Below are 18,540 nucleotides of genomic sequence, written 5' to 3' on the forward strand. Positions count from 1 at the left end.
ATTATTACTGTTCTCAGGCCCCTTAAGAGGCCAGCTACCTTTATGTCCAGCTCCGAGGAATTTCACGGGAGCTACTAAAAATCAGAAGCTTGTTTGTTTACAGGTTTAAATTCAGCCAAGGCTTTTATCCTGATAACTTTCCACATCAGCTGTTTGTACACATTATCTGTGGTAAAATATTCCCTTCTATAGATTCCACATCCACACCTTATGCTCTTAATCACCTTTATTCTTGCAGGTTTGAGCAGGAGAGGGAGCAGGAGAGAAAGGAAAGAATCCAACTACTTTCCGTAATTTGATTAATGTCATTTATTTTAACAGTAGGGATAATGCTACACTAAGTTTTTGTTTAAATCCGGTTCAGTCACTTTGGTTGTCTGTGAAATAACTACATGTTATAATAAAAATCACATTTTTGAAGTAAAAAAATATAGAGATGTGAATTATGTAATTTGTGCTATGTGTTTTGCATAAAGAGCAAACAGAACTCTCAACTATTGCTTTAATTTCAAAAGACATCATTTGCCTTTGATTTAATTATCAATGTAATCTGGTGCTTTTAAAGTAATTAGCAACAACCGGTTGCTCTTTAGGTGGAAAAACGCCCTTCTGATGACAGACCTTGGCCAGAACAGATATTTACAAAAACTTTTTTCTGTTGTACAGGAAGAAAGTCATGTTAAGGAAATATATTATGTAGTGATTCTTAAAACTGTGCTCACAGCACAATAAGAGGAGATTTGGATTAAATGAGGGGGAAAAGTCAGAAACCAGACCTGGAAATTTTTATTTACTATTGCGGTTCTATTGACCTCAGTGATTATTCTCAGAAGTAAATGTTCATAGGCAGGTCTTTGCATCAAATTCAGCAAGCTAGTTGTATTGCATTTCCTATTTACAGCCTTCTGTGAAGGGCAGAGGAGGGATTAGCATGATAGTGGACCTTTCTTCAAATACTTAAATAGTGAAATTTTATATATAGCGGGGAGGAAATGACACTGCTGCAAATTGCTCATGTTCAGAAACTGAAATATGAGCTAGGTGGCATGAACATGAGCATACTACAAAAGAGAAATAAAGTAATTTTAATAAAATACATGCCAAAATTCCCATTTCTCTGAATTTTAAAACTAAAATGTAACATATTCCACTCAGCCAGAATGAATTAGCCCTAACCCTATTTTATAGCATTAGGCATAAGATCACTTGATTGACCAGATCACAAACACATGCCATTTAGTAGTATGCCAAGTAATAGCATGGCATTTATTTTTTTCGACCAATTCAGACCCACTGAATATGTGATTTATATGATATTGCAGATCAGGAAGTTCAAAAGCTTAAGACTAGAAAAAGTGCTTTGCTGATTTTCTTGCAAGGGTCTAACAGTTGTTAGTCCCCATGTCGGAAGTTTCATTGAAGTGCTGATGTAGCTTTGATATCTCCAGGAAAAAAGCTGCAAACACTTTGGTTCCATCAATGTAGTTGTGTCTATGAAGAAGGAAAGCAAGAGAATGAAGCTCTGTCAGGTTGTTTTGCTCTTCAAATCAGTGGCGTAATCTGGTGAAGTTTTCAGAGTCCTCAGAGGAATTTGCAAGATTGGTCAGCTGAAAAAATGACCAAATGCACAGAAATTCTGGACATCCTGCAATCGACATTCTTCTGAAGGATTCACTGAGGAAACTTTTTCCAGTGTTATATCCCCTAATTACTATTGTCTGTAGCCACAAAGGTTGAGGCTATACTGAGGGACAACAAAAATTAATTTGAGAATTACTGTAGGATTCTCTGGTTCCTCAAGCTTGGCATGACTTGACTTAGAAGCTGCACAAATGTGCAGGCGACACACTGAACAGTGCCTTATCATGGCTCCTTGAAGAATGAACACAAGGGGCAAGTTTAAGCTAATTTTGATATAATTACACTAGTTTTGGCCCCTGTAAGATAAATACAGCTTTATATCCATTTGTACTGAAAACCATTAAAACCCTTACTTATCCCATTAACCTGAGTATGTCCGACCGGAATACTTTGAAATTGGTGCTGTGATGGAAACGTGCCCATCTACATCATCACCTTTCAGACTAGAGACAAATTAAATTGGCAGTGAAATGAAAATTCCCAGTATGATACATTTAAAGACTGAGTAAACACTTCATGAAAATTATAAAGCAGTACGCATTAGACTGAGAGTTCTGCTTTCTGCTTGCCACAGCAACAAGTTTACCAGAGACAGTAGTTTGGGACTGTCTAGTGGAGAGCAAAGCTTCCCATCTGGCACAGCTTATGCACGGGTACCCGGGGACTTCAGTTCTCCCTTCTCTTATAGTGCAAATGGACAAATAAAAGAAACCTGCTTATTTTCTCATTCTGGGAGTGCTCCCCATCATCAGCTGCTCCGATTGGAAACATCATCACACTTTTCTGCGTTATCGTCTGAAACATTCTGGCAACAGGAATTGTTGAACCATCCCGAATAAAATCTGGATCTTCTCCAAAAACTGAAATACATGGAAAGGCTGAATTCATTAAGTGGAATAAAGGTGCTGTCTCCAGCTACCAAATATCGGCTATCTGCTCAAATATAAAGAGCTTCTGAGTAGGAATTGTTTTGAGTGCGTAGCCGATTGATGTCATGGATCAGTTGCACTCTGCTAACCTCTGGCTTTGTATCAGTACATGAAAGAACTAAATGAGGTCTTCTGGCTACTCCTGTTAAATACACCCCAATTCAGCAAGAGGTTGAGGCTTCAATGGCTAAGCTGTTGCATCAAAATCAATAAAATGCATACATCAGTGAGATGTAAGTGACTGTAGCACTGAATCAGGAAATCCCTTTTGCTCTATGGATGAGCACAATTACGCTGCACACTTGCAGGCACATTAAGGACTGAAAAAAAGAAGGAACATACCTGTTTTTATTGCCTTTCTTGCTGCTTTATATAGTGGATCATTAACATCAGCAAGCCAGGGCTTTGCACCCATAGGCATAGACACTTTCAGCTTGTTTGGACTGTTCCTCTTGGAAAAGACAGCCTCCAAATGCTCCATCACCTGCCGGGAAAACACATTGCAGTCAGAATTGTTGAGCTTCTAGCAACTCAAGCTTACAGCCACATTCCCACTTCTACTCTCAGAAGCAAATAAATGCTAGAAACACTCAATTTACGACTTTGGGTGTAAATCTATGAGGTGCTAAGAGGGACTTAGTTTACACAGTAGATGCCAAAAAAATGGTTTGTCTCTTACCTGTTGTTTCACAACCGAAAGGTCCATGTGGGGGACCTGACGGATTGAGAATTTGCCAATGACTTTTGCCGGAATGACGGTTTTAATTCCTGGTTCATGAAAAGCTCCTTCAATCCCATGAATAGAAAGAGAAGGGTAACGCCACAGGTGTAAAAGTATGTCTTCCTTCAAAAAAATAACAATCAAAATATAAGGGATGACGCCGGAGCCATTCACAATTGATATAAATTGATGCGGAGAAACAACCTTTTCCATCCTAAAATTTGTATTTGGAGACATCTGTATTTTAAAGATGTTTAATTTGTAATTTAAACCCTCGCTCATATCTTTTAATTTTAAAAAACACTAATTCTTTCAGTCAACATTTGTTTACCTTTAGAAATATTTGAATGAGGACAGCTCTTTATGCACAGCAAGAAAAGTGGAGCATTTATTATTTTAAAATATCTTGGAAGTAATTTTTTCTAGCACAGAGTAAAATCAGAACAACTTCTGATCTGACCATCTGTTGATCTCAAAACTTCTTGCAGGAGAATCCTGTGACCAGTTTAGCCAGACCCCTCGCAGATGAATCCAGGGAATAAATTCTACTGAGTGTTAAATAATACAAGAGTTAAGATGATAATGTTCAGTAACCAAGTTAATATGTTTTTCTGGAGAAGATAAGAAGGGTTTAAAAAAAAATAGAAGAAAACATTCTAAGGAAGAAGGGAGAAATATATAAATTATAAACTGGTCTCTTCATGCAGAACCCCCTGGTGTGGCTCCTTTCCTTCTGCTCCAGTTTTATGAGACTAAAGTTTTATGTACACATAAAATTTGCACCACTTCATCCTCATATAGATAAAACATCAGAACTTATCTAGTGTAGTTACATTATATGTCTGTATTACTAATTATTACAGCCTAGCTTAGGCTAATTCAGAGGCTTTTTCACGGAAATAAAAGCATCCATATTACAGCTTATACTAGTATAATTACGTTAGTGATTTAAAAAAATGAATCACTTCTTTCTCCCATCTGCCACTCTTTTACAGAGTGATCTTTCTAAGCCAGCCCTCACCTGCTGTTTTTTATTTAGGACATAATTTGTAAATGCTGGCAAAGAGAGGCTTATAGCTTTGGGTGCTTTTTTTGGCGTGCTTGGCAGACATCAAAATTGGAATTAAACACATAAAAACCACCCCAAAACACATCTGCCTAGAGCTGCCTCCCCAGTTTTTCAGAGCCGAATGCAACTTCTTTCCTACCGTGTAACGTGTATGCAGGGGTTTTCCTGCTTATTTGCTTTGGCTGGTTAGGTGAGGGGGAGAGGATCTGCAGTGCAAGAGAGGGAGAGTGACACTGTTAGTTTTACACTATTCTTTTTCATTGATTATTCATATTTCAGATAACTTTCCCCAGTTGTGGTAGCTTCCATTTTCAGCATATTAATTTTATTTACCTTTTGATTCTCTGTACTCCTTTATTTTATTTTGAGTTTGCCATGGACTGAAAATATCTTTGTTTGGCTTTACACATAAGTGCTATGAATGGGTGATGTACATTCTTTCTGGTGACCATTTATACAGGTTTTATGTTACCTTGGTGCCATAGAGGAATTTTTTCACGCCACTATTATTTTTGTGTTCCTCTACAGCAAATTCAATCGATTCATACAATTTCTTCTCCTCCTCTGTCAGGGCAGCAACGCTGTCGTAGATTCCAGGGATCTGAATACGACCTGTGGCATCTACAAGGCTGTCTACAAAATAAAATAGAGGTGTCAGTAAAAGTGGGACCTATATCTTCCACTTGACAATCATAACACCTTTTCTCTTCTACCTAACCCTTTACCAAAGGACTAAGCCTAACAACTAACTGCTAGCAACTGTTTGGATCCATCAAGTTGTGGCACCTATGTTGATGTGTTTTTATCTTTATTAAGAAAGCTGTTGAGCTGCTTACATCATCCTACCGGGATACAAATCAGCATGAAAAAGTCAGGTTTCACTGTGTGTGTGTGTGTATTCACGTTGCCAGCAATCCTTAAATGTTCTTCATTGACACATGACTGACCTCAGCTTAACGGGCACATGTCTGAGGTCCTGGCCTTATCAGGGACATTCCCCTCCTCAGCTGCTGCCACCGTAGCTATGCTGAGATTTGGAAACTTGGGAATCTTGCTGCAGTTAGACTTGCCTTACTCAGGTTAATTAAACAAGGCACTGATCTTCGTTAGGCTGATTGCTAGCTGTTGTTCCCCAGTTACTCCTGAGCAATGATGTGTGTTATTACCCAGCAGCGCTATCAGGTCCATCAGCGGCTCATGAATGATGCCTCCAAAAGTTCCAGAGTGAAGGTCCTTGCTGCCACATTCAACCTGTACCAAAAACACTGCTTACATATGAACACTCCCTACTTTATTCTTATGTGAGCGTTTGTTTTCCACAGCAACTGGTGGATTCATTTTTTTAAACAAGGCCACAAATGAATAGAAATGATGATGTGTTTCTATTTATAAAATGGAAGACATGTCAGCAACAATCTGCTTCTGGTAAAGAGAAGATAGGGCTCTCTTGTTAAGCACTAGAGAGAAATTCAGCTGTCTATAGCACTTACAGGCATTTGAAAGCAAGGGTCCCTCTCCATTCCCCCTTTGCTTCAGTAAGATTAAATACACCGTAAGTGAAACACTTGCATATTACTGTTTCTAACATCACAGAATAAATTCTTCAAGTTCTTTATCTTTTTTATTCAATGCAAAATCTTCATAACAAAGACAAGAAGGAACCTTACTTGTTTTGCATCAAGAAAATGTATGTATGTCCAACGTTAATTCCAGACTGCAACAAATAAGAATTTAGAGGTCTCTTGAATCATACAACTTTAGAATAGAGAGGCGCATTTGGTTTATTAAATGGGTTCTTTTTTCCAGACACATTTTCGTACGCAGGTTTATCATAAACTATTTGCCTGCAACAAACTTGTTTATTCTTCTCAAAACCTCATTACAGCCCACTGTCTGGTAGCAAGGCAGAGATCATTTTTGATGTTTTAATAGCATCATTTTTCTTAGGCAAGACTTAGAAGAATTGAGTCAAGGCTGCCGAGGCTCTTTTGGTTAAAAACAAATTTCATTCTATTTCAGACATAAAAGTTAATGCAGATTTTTCTTTAGTTCTCTAGTTCTTTAATCTTCTCTCTGAATTCCTTTTATGCTTCATCAGGAAGTTTCCAGATGAGAAACTTCTGCTCTTACATTTCACGGTAGCTCATGTTGGCTGCTAAATACACTACAGTGCACTATTATTTGCTTCTGACAATGGCTACAAAACTTGTGTGTGGCTTTTAAACTCAGGGATCCAACTAAACTGAGTCCCTTTAGGCAAATATATTGCACTAAGCAATATCTGCTGCAAAAAGGGCAGAGCTGCAGAAGAAATGGTTTTGGAGTGAGTGAGAGTGTTGGGGTGTAGGGAGGATGCTGCAGGAGAACGGAGTGGATGTTCAGAGGGGGTGATGAGAATACACTGGGAGAGGGGCAGGAGATTAAGGAGACAGGAAAGGGATCAAGGAGAGAGAGAGGGAAAGTGGAGAAATGATTGAAGGAAAGTGAATTATAGTAAATACGGCTAACTGAGCTGAAATCTGCACAAGCAAAAAAAAAGAATATGGAAGAAAGGTCTGTATTTGTAAATATTAAGCTTGCTCTCAGTCTTTCTCTGCATGCAGATATAGAAGTGATTACAGGTACATCACTGCTCTCTAGTCAGGGGCCCAGTTCAAATGCACCTGTGTCGTTTACCTCCACAAAGAAGCAGGCATTTCCCCGACTCCCATATGTAAGGGCAGGTTTCTTGTTGCTGAGCCAGAGGTTATCCGAAATCACAATATAATCAACATCAGAGAAAAAGCCCTGTTTTTCTTCTTCAAGTAATCTTTCTAGCCCCAAGGACCCTGCTTCTTCCATGCCTTCAATTACAAACTTGAAGTTTACTGGCATAGCCTAAATGAACATTAGAGAAGTCTGGGTAAGGAAGAAGCATTTTCAAAAATAAAAAAATAATTTAAAAAATCAAAAGCAGACTGCCTTGCAATATGTGTTCTGTTAGGAAAAGAAGGACATAGAATATATAGCTTGTTTCAATAGGAAAGGCAGTGATAAATATACACATGTAGTTTCCCAGAAAAAAAGTTGTTGCTGTTTATGTTTTTCTGTACTTTCTGTTTTTGAAGGAGAATATCAGTAATATCTTTTCTCCTTGTGTTTCCAGAAAACTTGCTGACTGTCTCATAAAATGGGATTTCTCTCAATACTATTAAATATTCTAATTGCTTTGGAAAACCTGTGTAATAACAGTTGCATTTTCACAGAAAATTTGCTGCCTCTTGTATTTTCACTGTTAGTGCCCATGCGGGAACCGCTGGCAGAGGTCCACTGCTGTGGTTTTCCCAACACATTATCTTTCGCTGGAGTTTGTCACACAGTGGTAAAAATGCTGCTGGTGATTCTACTATAATTGTCCTTTTAGCACTCATTAATCCATTTGCCTTCTAGTTCATAAGGATGTATTTCCAAGGGTAATTAAGAGAACTTTCATTATGGAATAACGCGAGTCAGAAATGCTGACACATCCCAGTGGAGAAATAAATTTGAACTTAGTTTCCCATTCCAATTCATTTTCTCATTATAGCTTTTAAGATGTTTTATCTTTTGATTCAATGCTCAGATTAAATGCAGGAACAAATGTGGAGAGTTAAATGAACTCGTGTTATGGATGGGTTCACCAATGGTTCATCGAATGACCACGAAGAAATTTAGAAACGAACTGTTCATGAATATTGTTTGATGGTCTGTGCTGTTTTCTAGGGAAAGGCTTCAAATGACAAAGATTTCTTTTTGCTTGCACGTTAAAATGCCAAAATAGCTATTAGAGATTTGAAAAAAATTGAAAGATGTAGAAAGGCAGCCCTATAACCATATCCACTTCCAACAGCTTATCTGTAGGCAAATAACGTGTGGATTGGCTAGTACTTAAGAGACACGGAGGTCAATTCAGTACTACTGATGCAAGAAAAGCATCACTTCTCCAGAAGGTTGCAAAAGGACTTTAAAAGTCAAGACACATGCTCAATTTGGACCACAATGCCTCAATGGACCACAACAGAGGCACAAAACTCTTTCTCAACAATCTAACAAAATGTGTTGTGCAAATTCACCTTAAAGGATGCTCGCTAACCAAGTTATAAGCTTAGAAGATATGTTGGTTTAGCTTTGTTGTGGGGATACAACTAACCCAAAATTATTAAATATGCAGACCTATTTAAAAGATAACTATGTTGGTCATTGTAATCATTTAGGCAAAAGTTTGATTCTTAAGAGGTATGTCACACCATAAGCAAGTACATTTATACTCAGTTAATGCATCCATTCAAAGCATTTGCTTTGATAAATCTAATACATCATTGAAAGAACAGCCCATCACGTATGAGCATTTTTTTATACTTGTTCTCTTCATGCATACACATAAATTGAAGGTAACGTGGATAGACAAAACAAGACTGGCAGAATGTAACAACAGATGAGTCTTTGTGACCAATCTGTGATGTACATTAGTTTATCATTTTAAAAGCTCTCAAGAGAGAATAGGCTATCAAAGCTGTTTAATGTATGTAATATATATTGAATGCTTCCCCCAGTGTGTTTTCCTGTGCAGGGCAATGACAGCAATACCATATTTACATTGCATACAGACTGTTCAAAATAGAAATGCTCAAGAACAGATTCTTACTGAAGCAGGACCAGTGCCCTGGATATAGCATTAGAAATAAGCTAATATTTCAAAATGCATGTAGTCTGATGGGACAGAGATGTATCATCTAACTCACAGGAAGGTAAATGCATCCCTCCAGAGAGATGGTATTATAAAACAACAACAACAATAATAATTCCTCATTGGTACCTACTAATTTCAAGGCTCTAAATGTTTCCACTGCATTTATCCAAGCTAAGACAGGTCCTTTATTATCTGTTGCTCCACGGCCATAGAGATTTCCTTAAAAAGAAGAAAGTTCTTAAGCAATCTTTGAAACTTTTCTCATCACTTCAATGTAATCAGCAAATTCCTGTTGCCACAGAAGCTGTAGTGCTGTGTCAAGCGAAGCGTCAAAAGAATCAGTATTTCACTGACTTGTTTTAAATAAGGTGATGGGTGTTTCCCAGTGGATTGGTACACTTTTTTTTCCCCTTTTATATACACCACATTGCCATTTCTCCTACATGCCAATTTCTGAGCCTCACTTCTGCCCTTAATTTGTTCACACCAGACTTGCCTGGAGAGTTTGCGCAGTATGCAGCTTCTGTGCCCATCAGCCAGCCCAAGCAGCAAAAGAACCCACAGATAAATACCACGGTAGAAGTGTGAAGCTACAAGTCTAGGAACTTTTTTTAAAGCATTCAACTATACAGTTATATACAAAGACACATTTTAGTTTCATGGACAGATAAATCTGTTCCATATACAGATAAATCTGTGGATTGCCGCTACCAGATTTATCTGTGGCAGTCCCCACTGGAGACAGAAGAGTTACCCCAGTAAGGGTATTTGGAACTGGTCCCAACAGATGGGAAAGGATGATTTAATGGCTATAGGACAGGCCTGGGAACCCAGACTCCTGGGTTCTTGGTCTTACTCCCTGCTGACCCTCCATCCTTAATTTTGGTCCTTCAAGTGAATGGAGCTTTTCACGCCCAGCTGGATGGAGTGGAAGGATGAGTACATTAAGGGGGGGCCTCTCATTCTTCCACCACCAGTGCTCCTTAGCTCCACCGTGGCAGGTGGAGGTCCTAAAGGATTATGAAGCAAAAACAGGAAGTGTGAGGGAGGTTCATGGCTGATCTAACAATCCAACAAGAATTTTAAAACAGAAATGGATTCTCTATCGAATACTCTATAAAGCAGGATTAAACTCATGTGGCTCTTCCACACCAAATATTAAGCACTCACTTATGGGTCTCACTACTCACAGCATGGTCATCAAGACTCAAAGCCACTGGGTTTGTCCCATGGATTTCGATGAGAGAAGTCCTCGTGCTGTGGAGGGAGCCTCCATCTACTCAGAATCTGAGAGTCGTGTATTCAGATAACAATACAAAAATTACAACCAGATACACACCATTGATTTCAGTCAGTGTGTAAGGGTCAGTTTTCCAGCCATCTTCCTTTTTGGCAGGCTGCACATCTACATGCCCATAGAAACATACAGTGGGGTTTTGTGGATCCTTCCCCAGTTCCCCAAGAATCACAGGAGGCAGTGGGAGATCCTGGCCATCAGGCAACTGCAGAGAAATATTTTTTAAAAAAAAAGCAACAAAGGAAAAACCTTTAAAAACTTGCACATGTTACATTAAAAAAACAACCTGGAATTCTCAGTATTCTGAGTATTCTCAGTTGGCTCTGATTTGATCAGGCCCACAAATCTGACTTTGTAACCAGATCTAACCTGCCCAGAGAAATTAAGGTTTTTTTCTCCCCACCTCTTTAGGTTCTGCAGGGACTTTATGGAGCTCTTCTAACATTTTATTGTCATAAATGCCCTCATTACTAAACTCTTACTTCCCAGCACTGGAGAAGACAAAGCTGACTGTGTGCTGGAGTGGCAAAAGCATACATTGTGACACTGAAATAGTCAAAAGCCACACAAACTAATTTGGGGTTTGACTTTGTCACAAAAAGATTGCAGGAGGCTGGTAATCTCAAACACAGAAACAAACAGAATTTTGCTGGCAGGAGGCGGCAGCAGCTATTTCAGACTGTTTTCAAACCAGGTTAAGGCTCTAAACTAATTCTGTAGCTTATGGCTGTGCAGAACAGATCTCCACACTGGCCAAGAGAGGCTGGGTGTCTCACGGGAGAGTGAAATAAGAAGTGAAGGAATATGTGTACTCCCATATATTCACCAATAATATCAGTCTGTATTGGTCTATTGCAACACAAATGTGTAGCTGCTTGCCCAGCAGTCAAAGGAAAAACCCACTTTGTGAAACAATATTTTGGCCCTAGGCAGAGAAAAGTATTTCTGGTCTCTGCTTCAGCAACAGGTAGTCCATTCTCCACTGTTATCGACGCAGACTGTTGCTGTATATTTTCACAATCGTAACTGCATGCCAAGTGCACACTAAGGCTTTAAATTTAAATGCATTCATTACAACTATTAAGTGATATAACCTGAAATATTAAAATATTGCTGTGCTGCAAGGTCTTTGTGCTAAGGCTTTCACAATCCTCCCCAGAAGCCTCAGAGGAAGGAAATGGGAATCACTATTACTGAACTTGTGAATTCCTGTTAGAATAGAAATCTAACAGCCCAGGGCAGGAAAGATCCCCTGCTACAGTAAGGTAAGTAAACTAGAGACAAAGGTTTCTCAGAGATTAACTCTTGCCTGATGCTTTCCAGCAGTCATAAGAAAATGGCCTGGAGTATTTGTCAGAAGCTCCCAAAACCAAAGAGGATGCTTATCAGGATAGCTGTCTAGCAACACTTTCCTTGTAAAACCTACCTTCCTCGTATAAAGACTTTGGTGACAAACTGATGCATTAACTATCGTGCTTCGTGGCTCAGAAGAATGTGAAAACGAGCCCTGGTAAAAAGCTCAGGCCTTTTACTTGTGCAAACTGCTTCCTTCCAGTTAAAAGCATCAAACTGTCCCTGCTATGCAGAGAACATCTCTTTGCATTTGGATTGTCTGTGCGGTCTCCCAAGTCTGTTCTCAGACAGACTGAGGAGGGACTGATTTCAGCAAGTATCATGTAGCTATGGGACCATTGATAAATTGTTATCTAGCTACCAAAAGCACCAGTAAGTCATAACATACATATGTATATACATAGCACTGAATGTGATAGGTTACCACACGTGCAAATACGAAGTTTTAAATGCAAGAATCAGACAAGCACCTGATGTGTCCCCAGGTTTACTAAATTAACAGTGGCTCCCAGTGCTGAAAGTTTGTCTGCTGCCAATGTCGTCATTCGTATTACTTCTTTCCTCAGAACTGGTTGAACAGAATCGCTTTCCACAGCCACCCATTCCTTAAGATCCTGCACAGGAAGGAAAGAAGTTCAGTTATATCACCCAGGATGCTGCGGTGTTTTGCCTTTGAACATGAGAAGCATCACACTGGAAGATAGTTTCATTTCCATCCCATCACAGCAATGTCACAGATGCTGTATTTTTTTCTTAACTGGGAAAGATTTGCCAGTTCTCCCACGCGGGTGTATTTTGGCTCAGTGGAGCCTCTCTCTGCACACACTCGAAGGATGCCCGCAGCCACCTGGTCTGTGGAGGTCCGTATAAATCCCTCTTCCACCCAGAAGGTCCCCAACACAGGCTCTCCACTTGCAGCCTTGCTTTGCGAAGCACGTGTGGCACACTGGGTGCCAGACCTGGAGTCCTGCTCATTACCTTGGCAAGAACTCATCTGGCACGTAGAGCACAGGACTCCTGGACACCGGCTCTGCGCTCCGGCCACTTCACTGCAATATAGTTCGTACCTCAATGAAATCACTCTGATGTACATCAATGTACCGGAAGATCTCCATCTCCAACACCGAAGAGGATGATGAGGACATTCCCGCCTTGAAGAGCAGTGCAAGGCCGAGATGGATGCTGTCTGAAGGTTAAGGATAAATTTCAAGATGTTAGAGACGTCCTGCAATATGCACTTCTTTTCAGTGCTAGAAAACACAGACAACTGCGAAATGCTGAGCCTATTTAAGTCTTATTTAAGTCCTTCAAGCCACGAGAAAGTGTAACTGAATTACATTATCACATAAAACCTGCAGTCAACTCATAGTCAAGTTTCTGGAAGAAAGTGAAAAAATGGCAAAAGAGTAAACAGCTTTATGATTTCTGCTTTATAAGTAAATCAAGGGAAGCGTTTCCTAAAGAAACATTTGTTGCATCATTTTTCAATGCACAAACGTCAAATTGTATGTTCTGGGAAGACAACCACAGGGGAAGGTGTGCAAACACCAATACACACCAATGGCCCAGAGGATTCATCTTTCTTCATTTCCAGAATGGATTCGCTAGCACATGTTGCGTATTTTGCATGGAGGAGGGAGAACAATCCTGACACCGGACGGTATTGGACAACAAATAGCTTCTGTGGTTAAACAAGAACAGTTTCAATACTGAAACACTTGATAAGTGCAAAGGTCATTTAGTATTTGCAAACCTCTGTGCCATCTTGTTTTTGACAAGATGAGTGAAGATTTAAAAACCATAAGATTTTTTTTAAAGTGTTTTTCTTCCTTCCTGCAGTTTTCGCTTCCTGTTTCCTTGAAGTTCCTGCTGTAGTTTCTTGAATCAGTGTTAGCAGAGTAATACTCGGATGGATAAATACTTGGGCTAAATTCAGAATCGCTGACATGTTGGGCTGTGCAATGGGATGGACTCCAAGGTGAAAACCCAACACTTGGATTTTATACATATTCTATACTGGTAACAAAACATGCAATTGCAGGTCCATCCATAATTCCTTAACTTTGATGCATTGCTAAGGTGATAGGCTATGGTAATATTAATAATTTCAATTATGTTTCCCTGACAGAGGAGAAAGATTGAAAGCCCAGGCATGATGAACCAGAGGGAAACATTGTTCATTTTGGCTGGAGATCCTGGCTGTGTGAAGGATGGGCGCCATTTTCCAACCTTCCCTTGCAAGCAAGGTTGCATCCACGTTGCCTGTGACACAGGTCACTGAAGTAAAGCTTTGAGAAGGCCTGTGACACTAGATGTAATCCCCAGTGTCCAGTTCCTGACATCTGTTGACACTGGAAACACTGGTATTGAAAGAGACCAAATGCCAGTTTTGCAGGACAGTAAAGGTGCAAAGTACTGGTACAGAGATGACTTGTTTACTCAGACCAAAAAAAATCCAAATTTGGGTGGAATTTTTAGGATGGAGGGATTCAATGTAGGCATATTATGTAAATATAGGAATATTATTTAAATGCTAATGGTTGCTCGGAAAAAAATCTCTTAAGTGGTGATCAAAATACTATTTTCTTCTCACATTGTATTCTCCATGAAAAGGTAAACCCTGCCTCCAACACGTGGATCTAATCAGCCATCTCCTTCAAATATTCCCATCACCAGTCGCAGCAGCAGCAATTTGGCCTAAACCAAAAGGGGTTGTTACAGGAATTTTTGAAGCAGCCATGAAAAAAAAAAAAATCAGGACATTTCAGAAGAGACGAAGCAGCTTCTGGGATTTAGCAATAAAGACGTGGTGAAGAATGAGGTTTTGGGTTTTGGTAGCTTAGGTTATAGTCATTTTTGGATAGAGCTTCAGCAGGTAAGGCTTAACAACAGGAGTTTTGCAACAAGTACCCTAAAATTAAAATCCCTAGTCTGACTACTTCTTCCAGCTTTGGACTGTGCAAGGGGCTGCATATATTTAGCAACCAAAGTCTATTTTAAAGAGGGTGACAGCACGTAAGAGCGGTCAGGAGGACTTCCCAGGCTGCACAGGGCAGCCAAGACCGGGAGTCCCAGGCTGGGGTGGTGGTAACTGTTCCCCGATGAAGAGACTTTCCTGACAAAGACGAGATGTTGGCGCTCGCTGGGGTGGTGCCCAGGTAGATACAGGAGGACATTTGAGCGGAGACACTGCAGGTCATGTCTGAAAGGGGCCCAAGGTACAGGGGCACAGTCAGTATTAGGTAAAAGCAGAGCATGGAGGCCGTTTGATTGCTTCTCTCCTTGTTGCTGTGTGCTTTTGGGGGGCCAGGCAACGGTTCTGCTTGCATGATGTTGCTCAGTCTCGCTTTAGCCAGCAGCAGGTCCCAGGAGAGCAAAGTTTACCTTCATGCTGGTCCTTATTACAGACATAGTGTCTTCCACCTCCAAGACTGCTCTCACAGAAGGGAGCTGGTTCCCACAGGGGCTGAGGGGAGGATGGGACCCCCAATGAATCCATTTGCGAGGGGCTCCAAAAAAGCACAAGGCACTGCACCACCAGAAGAGAGTTATAGGAATGGGCATTGCACAGCGTGATAATTCATCTGAAAGTGGTTTAAATCCTAGTCTTGCCATGGGCATTGCCGAAAGACAGGCCAAGAGATCCCAGCATGTGAGCATTTTAATTAGATGTTTATCTAGCGAGACTTTACCATGAAGCCTGCCAGATGCCTCAGTTTCACACGTATTTCACTCATTCTTTCTACCTTGCCATTTCTAAACCTCAGTTTGGAAAATGTTTGCAACAGAGGCCACTGAATGTGCCCTCATTTAACCCTACCATTGAAAACCAGACAGGCTTCTCTGGCTTCAGCTACTTACAAAAATATACCTTTTGGATACGCCACACTTGAACCAGGAAGATCATATCACAGATCAGAAAATAGCTGCTAGAGTAACCAAGCTCATGCAATGGATAAGTATGAGTGTCTCTGTCATCTATGATTTTCCCTCTTTCTGTTCAAATATTCAATTTTGCTGAATACTATGCATTTTCACTCTAAAAAGAATGAGTATATATACAGTTGGCACCTTGGGGTGACTTGAAGAAACACATATCTTTTAATATTACATGAAAGGCAGAATCACAAAAGGGCTGCCTGTACAGGGGACGTGCACTGTGCGATGGTATCTTCCTCTTTTAATCCACATTACATGCAAATGACCTGGAAAGATGCAGACAAGAGACTTACGTCTTCAAGTCCTGTTTCATTAGCTTTTAACTGTTTAAGAAACTGAAAGGAGAAAACTAAAATGCTGTGGAGGAGAAAACCAAATATTCAAACAAGCAAATCATCCTAGGAACATTTGAAATAATTCTGTGATATTTTCAAGATTGAGACAGACTTCAATAAAAGCTTATAGAATATCACAAAAATAGTTGCTTTCGTAAAGAAAAAAATAAGCATGAACAGTGGAGAAGTTGGGAAAATGAACGTGAGGAGATACATACGCAGCCCTCCAGAGTCACAGAGTGCACCAAATATTAATAATTCAAACAAGAAATTAGGTAGCAACTGTGTTGCATTGTTCTTAGGGGAAGGAGGGCAGCAGCAGATGGAACTTCATGTTAACAGACTACTAATACACAGACAATGCTGCTAGAAAGCATTTGGTTCACAACTGGGAAAGCTTGTATAAAAAAATGGGGTTGGTTTAATGAAACAGTAGAAGGATTTCAGGCAAGGCTAAAATAGCTCAGGCTTATGAGGAGGGGAAAAATTATTTGAAAGGATGATAAAGCCTGGGGGAAAAATATCAAACAAAGACTTCAATGTTCAATTTCAAGTGTATTTTATTTGATCTCATTTTAAAGAGCAGTTGCTGCTTTATAGAAAAATGTAGTATGACTATTTTTAGAAATAATGCATGACAGTCATGCAGTTTCTCTTCCTTCATTCCTTAGTAGTAAGAACATTCTCTGTCTCACTTCCTCCCATTTCATTAAGTACTGTTAAAAGAAAACTTAGCATTCTAAGGGGGTGTTTTAACAAGAAATCCAAGCTGATTCTTTAACCAGGACAACTCTCTGATAAAACATCAACTAAACTTACAAACATTTGAGGAGCAGCTCCTCCCCTTCTCACTGTTCCTGAAGCACATGCTTCACGTGCTTTCCCCACTGTGATGCAGCATTTGAGGTGTGTGTTTGGGGGCATGCCAAAGAAAATAGAATATTTTGCAACCAGCCCAGATAAAAACAAAGTCAGAAGTTGCCTAGTTTGCGAATAATATACAGGACGTTTGACATGAAAGGAGATAAAGGTGTGTATGGCAGTAGGAGCTAATTTACCAAACCAATGGTGGGCTCCATTGAACATTCCCTCTAAGCAATCACCACCAAGGAAGATAACCAAGATAATGGAGTTGTTATTTAACTTCTCTAACAACACTCACTGATAAGTGGCCTACCTTTGGTGGAAGCAGGCAGTCAAGCCTCAGTTGCCTCTCCAGCTGACTAGGTGAGGCCTTTGGAGGAGGAGGATGAGGATGACTCTTCACGTAGCAGTTCTCCAGCAAAGCCCAACCACAGGTAGCCACTGACGTCGTAATGACGAGGAGCTGTAGAGGTCCAGACATGTGCAGGGGGGTAAACGCCCACTCACAAAGCCTGACCACTTTTGAAGATGGTTAAAGAAATGACATTAAATCCAATAAACTGTGTAACAGCAATGAAAACCTTTGGTGGAAAGCATAGGTAAAATCTGGCGCTTGCTGGCAGGGGACACTGCAATGCCCAATGCTGCTTCCAGCAGTCAGCTCTTAAGAATTGTTGCAATATGAGCTGTTTTAAGGGCATTTTGGAGAATGGCAATCATTGGCCCTGGCATTTTCGCTCAAATCTTAGTGAGAAAAGTGACACCCTGTTTATCAGTACTGCTTTGCTATATTACAGATGGTATTAGAAAAGAAAGTCCTTACCTGTTTGTGCTCTTGTTTTGCAGCTGCCTTTGTGGCTGGTGATGAGAGTTTGAACTGGAAAGATCTCCTCCTCCACCTGCTAGACAGGGATATTTTATCTCAGTTCGCTGATATGTTCTGCCGTTATGAAGAGTTACTTTAAAATTAAAGATTAACTTTTGGTTTGGATGCTTAAGTCTGCTTCTCTATCATGTAATAATCCAAGCAAGATATCCATAACACTACTGCATCAAACTATGAGCAATTTTCGCGTCTCCTTTTCCTCCTCCTTTTCTCCCTGGAAGTCTCAGATCCTAGCAGGAATTCCAGCATCAGAAAGCACTTGAGCGTTGCTGATAAGCATTGCTGCTTTGCAATGGTATTTTCGCGGATTTAGAGAAAAGAGGTGGCTTTTGTTTGTTGCTTGTTGATTTGAAAACTGGAAAAGAAGAGAATACATTTCTGTTAAGAATTTCTTCCAGGAGGTAGTATTTCACTCTGTGCCCACTAAGGAGAAGTACATCACTATTTACCTAAGAAAATTTTCTGAGCCTGACTGCTCATTGGTTTGCAAATGAGATAAACACTGGTATAAAAGGATCCTTCTTGGAAAGACAACTGTGTTGTCTTTTGCTCTCTTCACAGCAAAAAGCTTAGTAGGAAAGAACTGTGGGAGGTACAGCTAAGTACCAACTCCATCTGCTAGCAGGTAAGGCTGAGCTACTGACCTGGTTCATAATGCCCATGGCACACAGTGAGCACCAAAAGAAAAGCTGCAACATACATGGAGGATATTTACTATATTCTGACTTGCTGGGATGGCATTTGACATCCACATCTAAGTGCGTTGTACTTAGATACAGATGGACTTATCGTCAGTTT

General features: G+C 40.1%; 1 protein-coding gene across 1 annotated transcript; it reads right to left on the reverse strand.

Moving 5' to 3' along the window:
- Nucleotides 1-246: 246 nt before the first annotated feature.
- CNDP1 (carnosine dipeptidase 1) lies at nt 247-18,094 on the reverse strand. Its single transcript, XM_075086158.1, has 13 exons — nt 17,680-18,094; nt 17,170-17,375; nt 12,786-12,904; nt 12,189-12,332; nt 10,408-10,570; nt 9,199-9,287; nt 7,037-7,237; nt 5,527-5,611; nt 4,833-4,993; nt 3,250-3,414; nt 2,913-3,054; nt 2,354-2,501; nt 247-1,491 (listed from the first exon to the last, which is right to left on the reverse strand). Exons 3-13 carry the CDS (start codon nt 12,861-12,863, stop codon nt 1,383-1,385), a joined length of 1,485 nt encoding a protein of 494 aa, XP_074942259.1. The 5' UTR covers nt 12,864-12,904; nt 17,170-17,375; nt 17,680-18,094; the 3' UTR covers nt 247-1,382.
- Between the last annotated feature and the right edge of the window lie 446 nt (nt 18,095-18,540).

This window comes from Phalacrocorax aristotelis, chromosome 2 (assembly GCF_949628215.1).
Source record: "Phalacrocorax aristotelis chromosome 2, bGulAri2.1, whole genome shotgun sequence".
NCBI classification, from domain to species: Eukaryota; Metazoa; Chordata; class Aves; order Suliformes; family Phalacrocoracidae; genus Phalacrocorax; species Phalacrocorax aristotelis.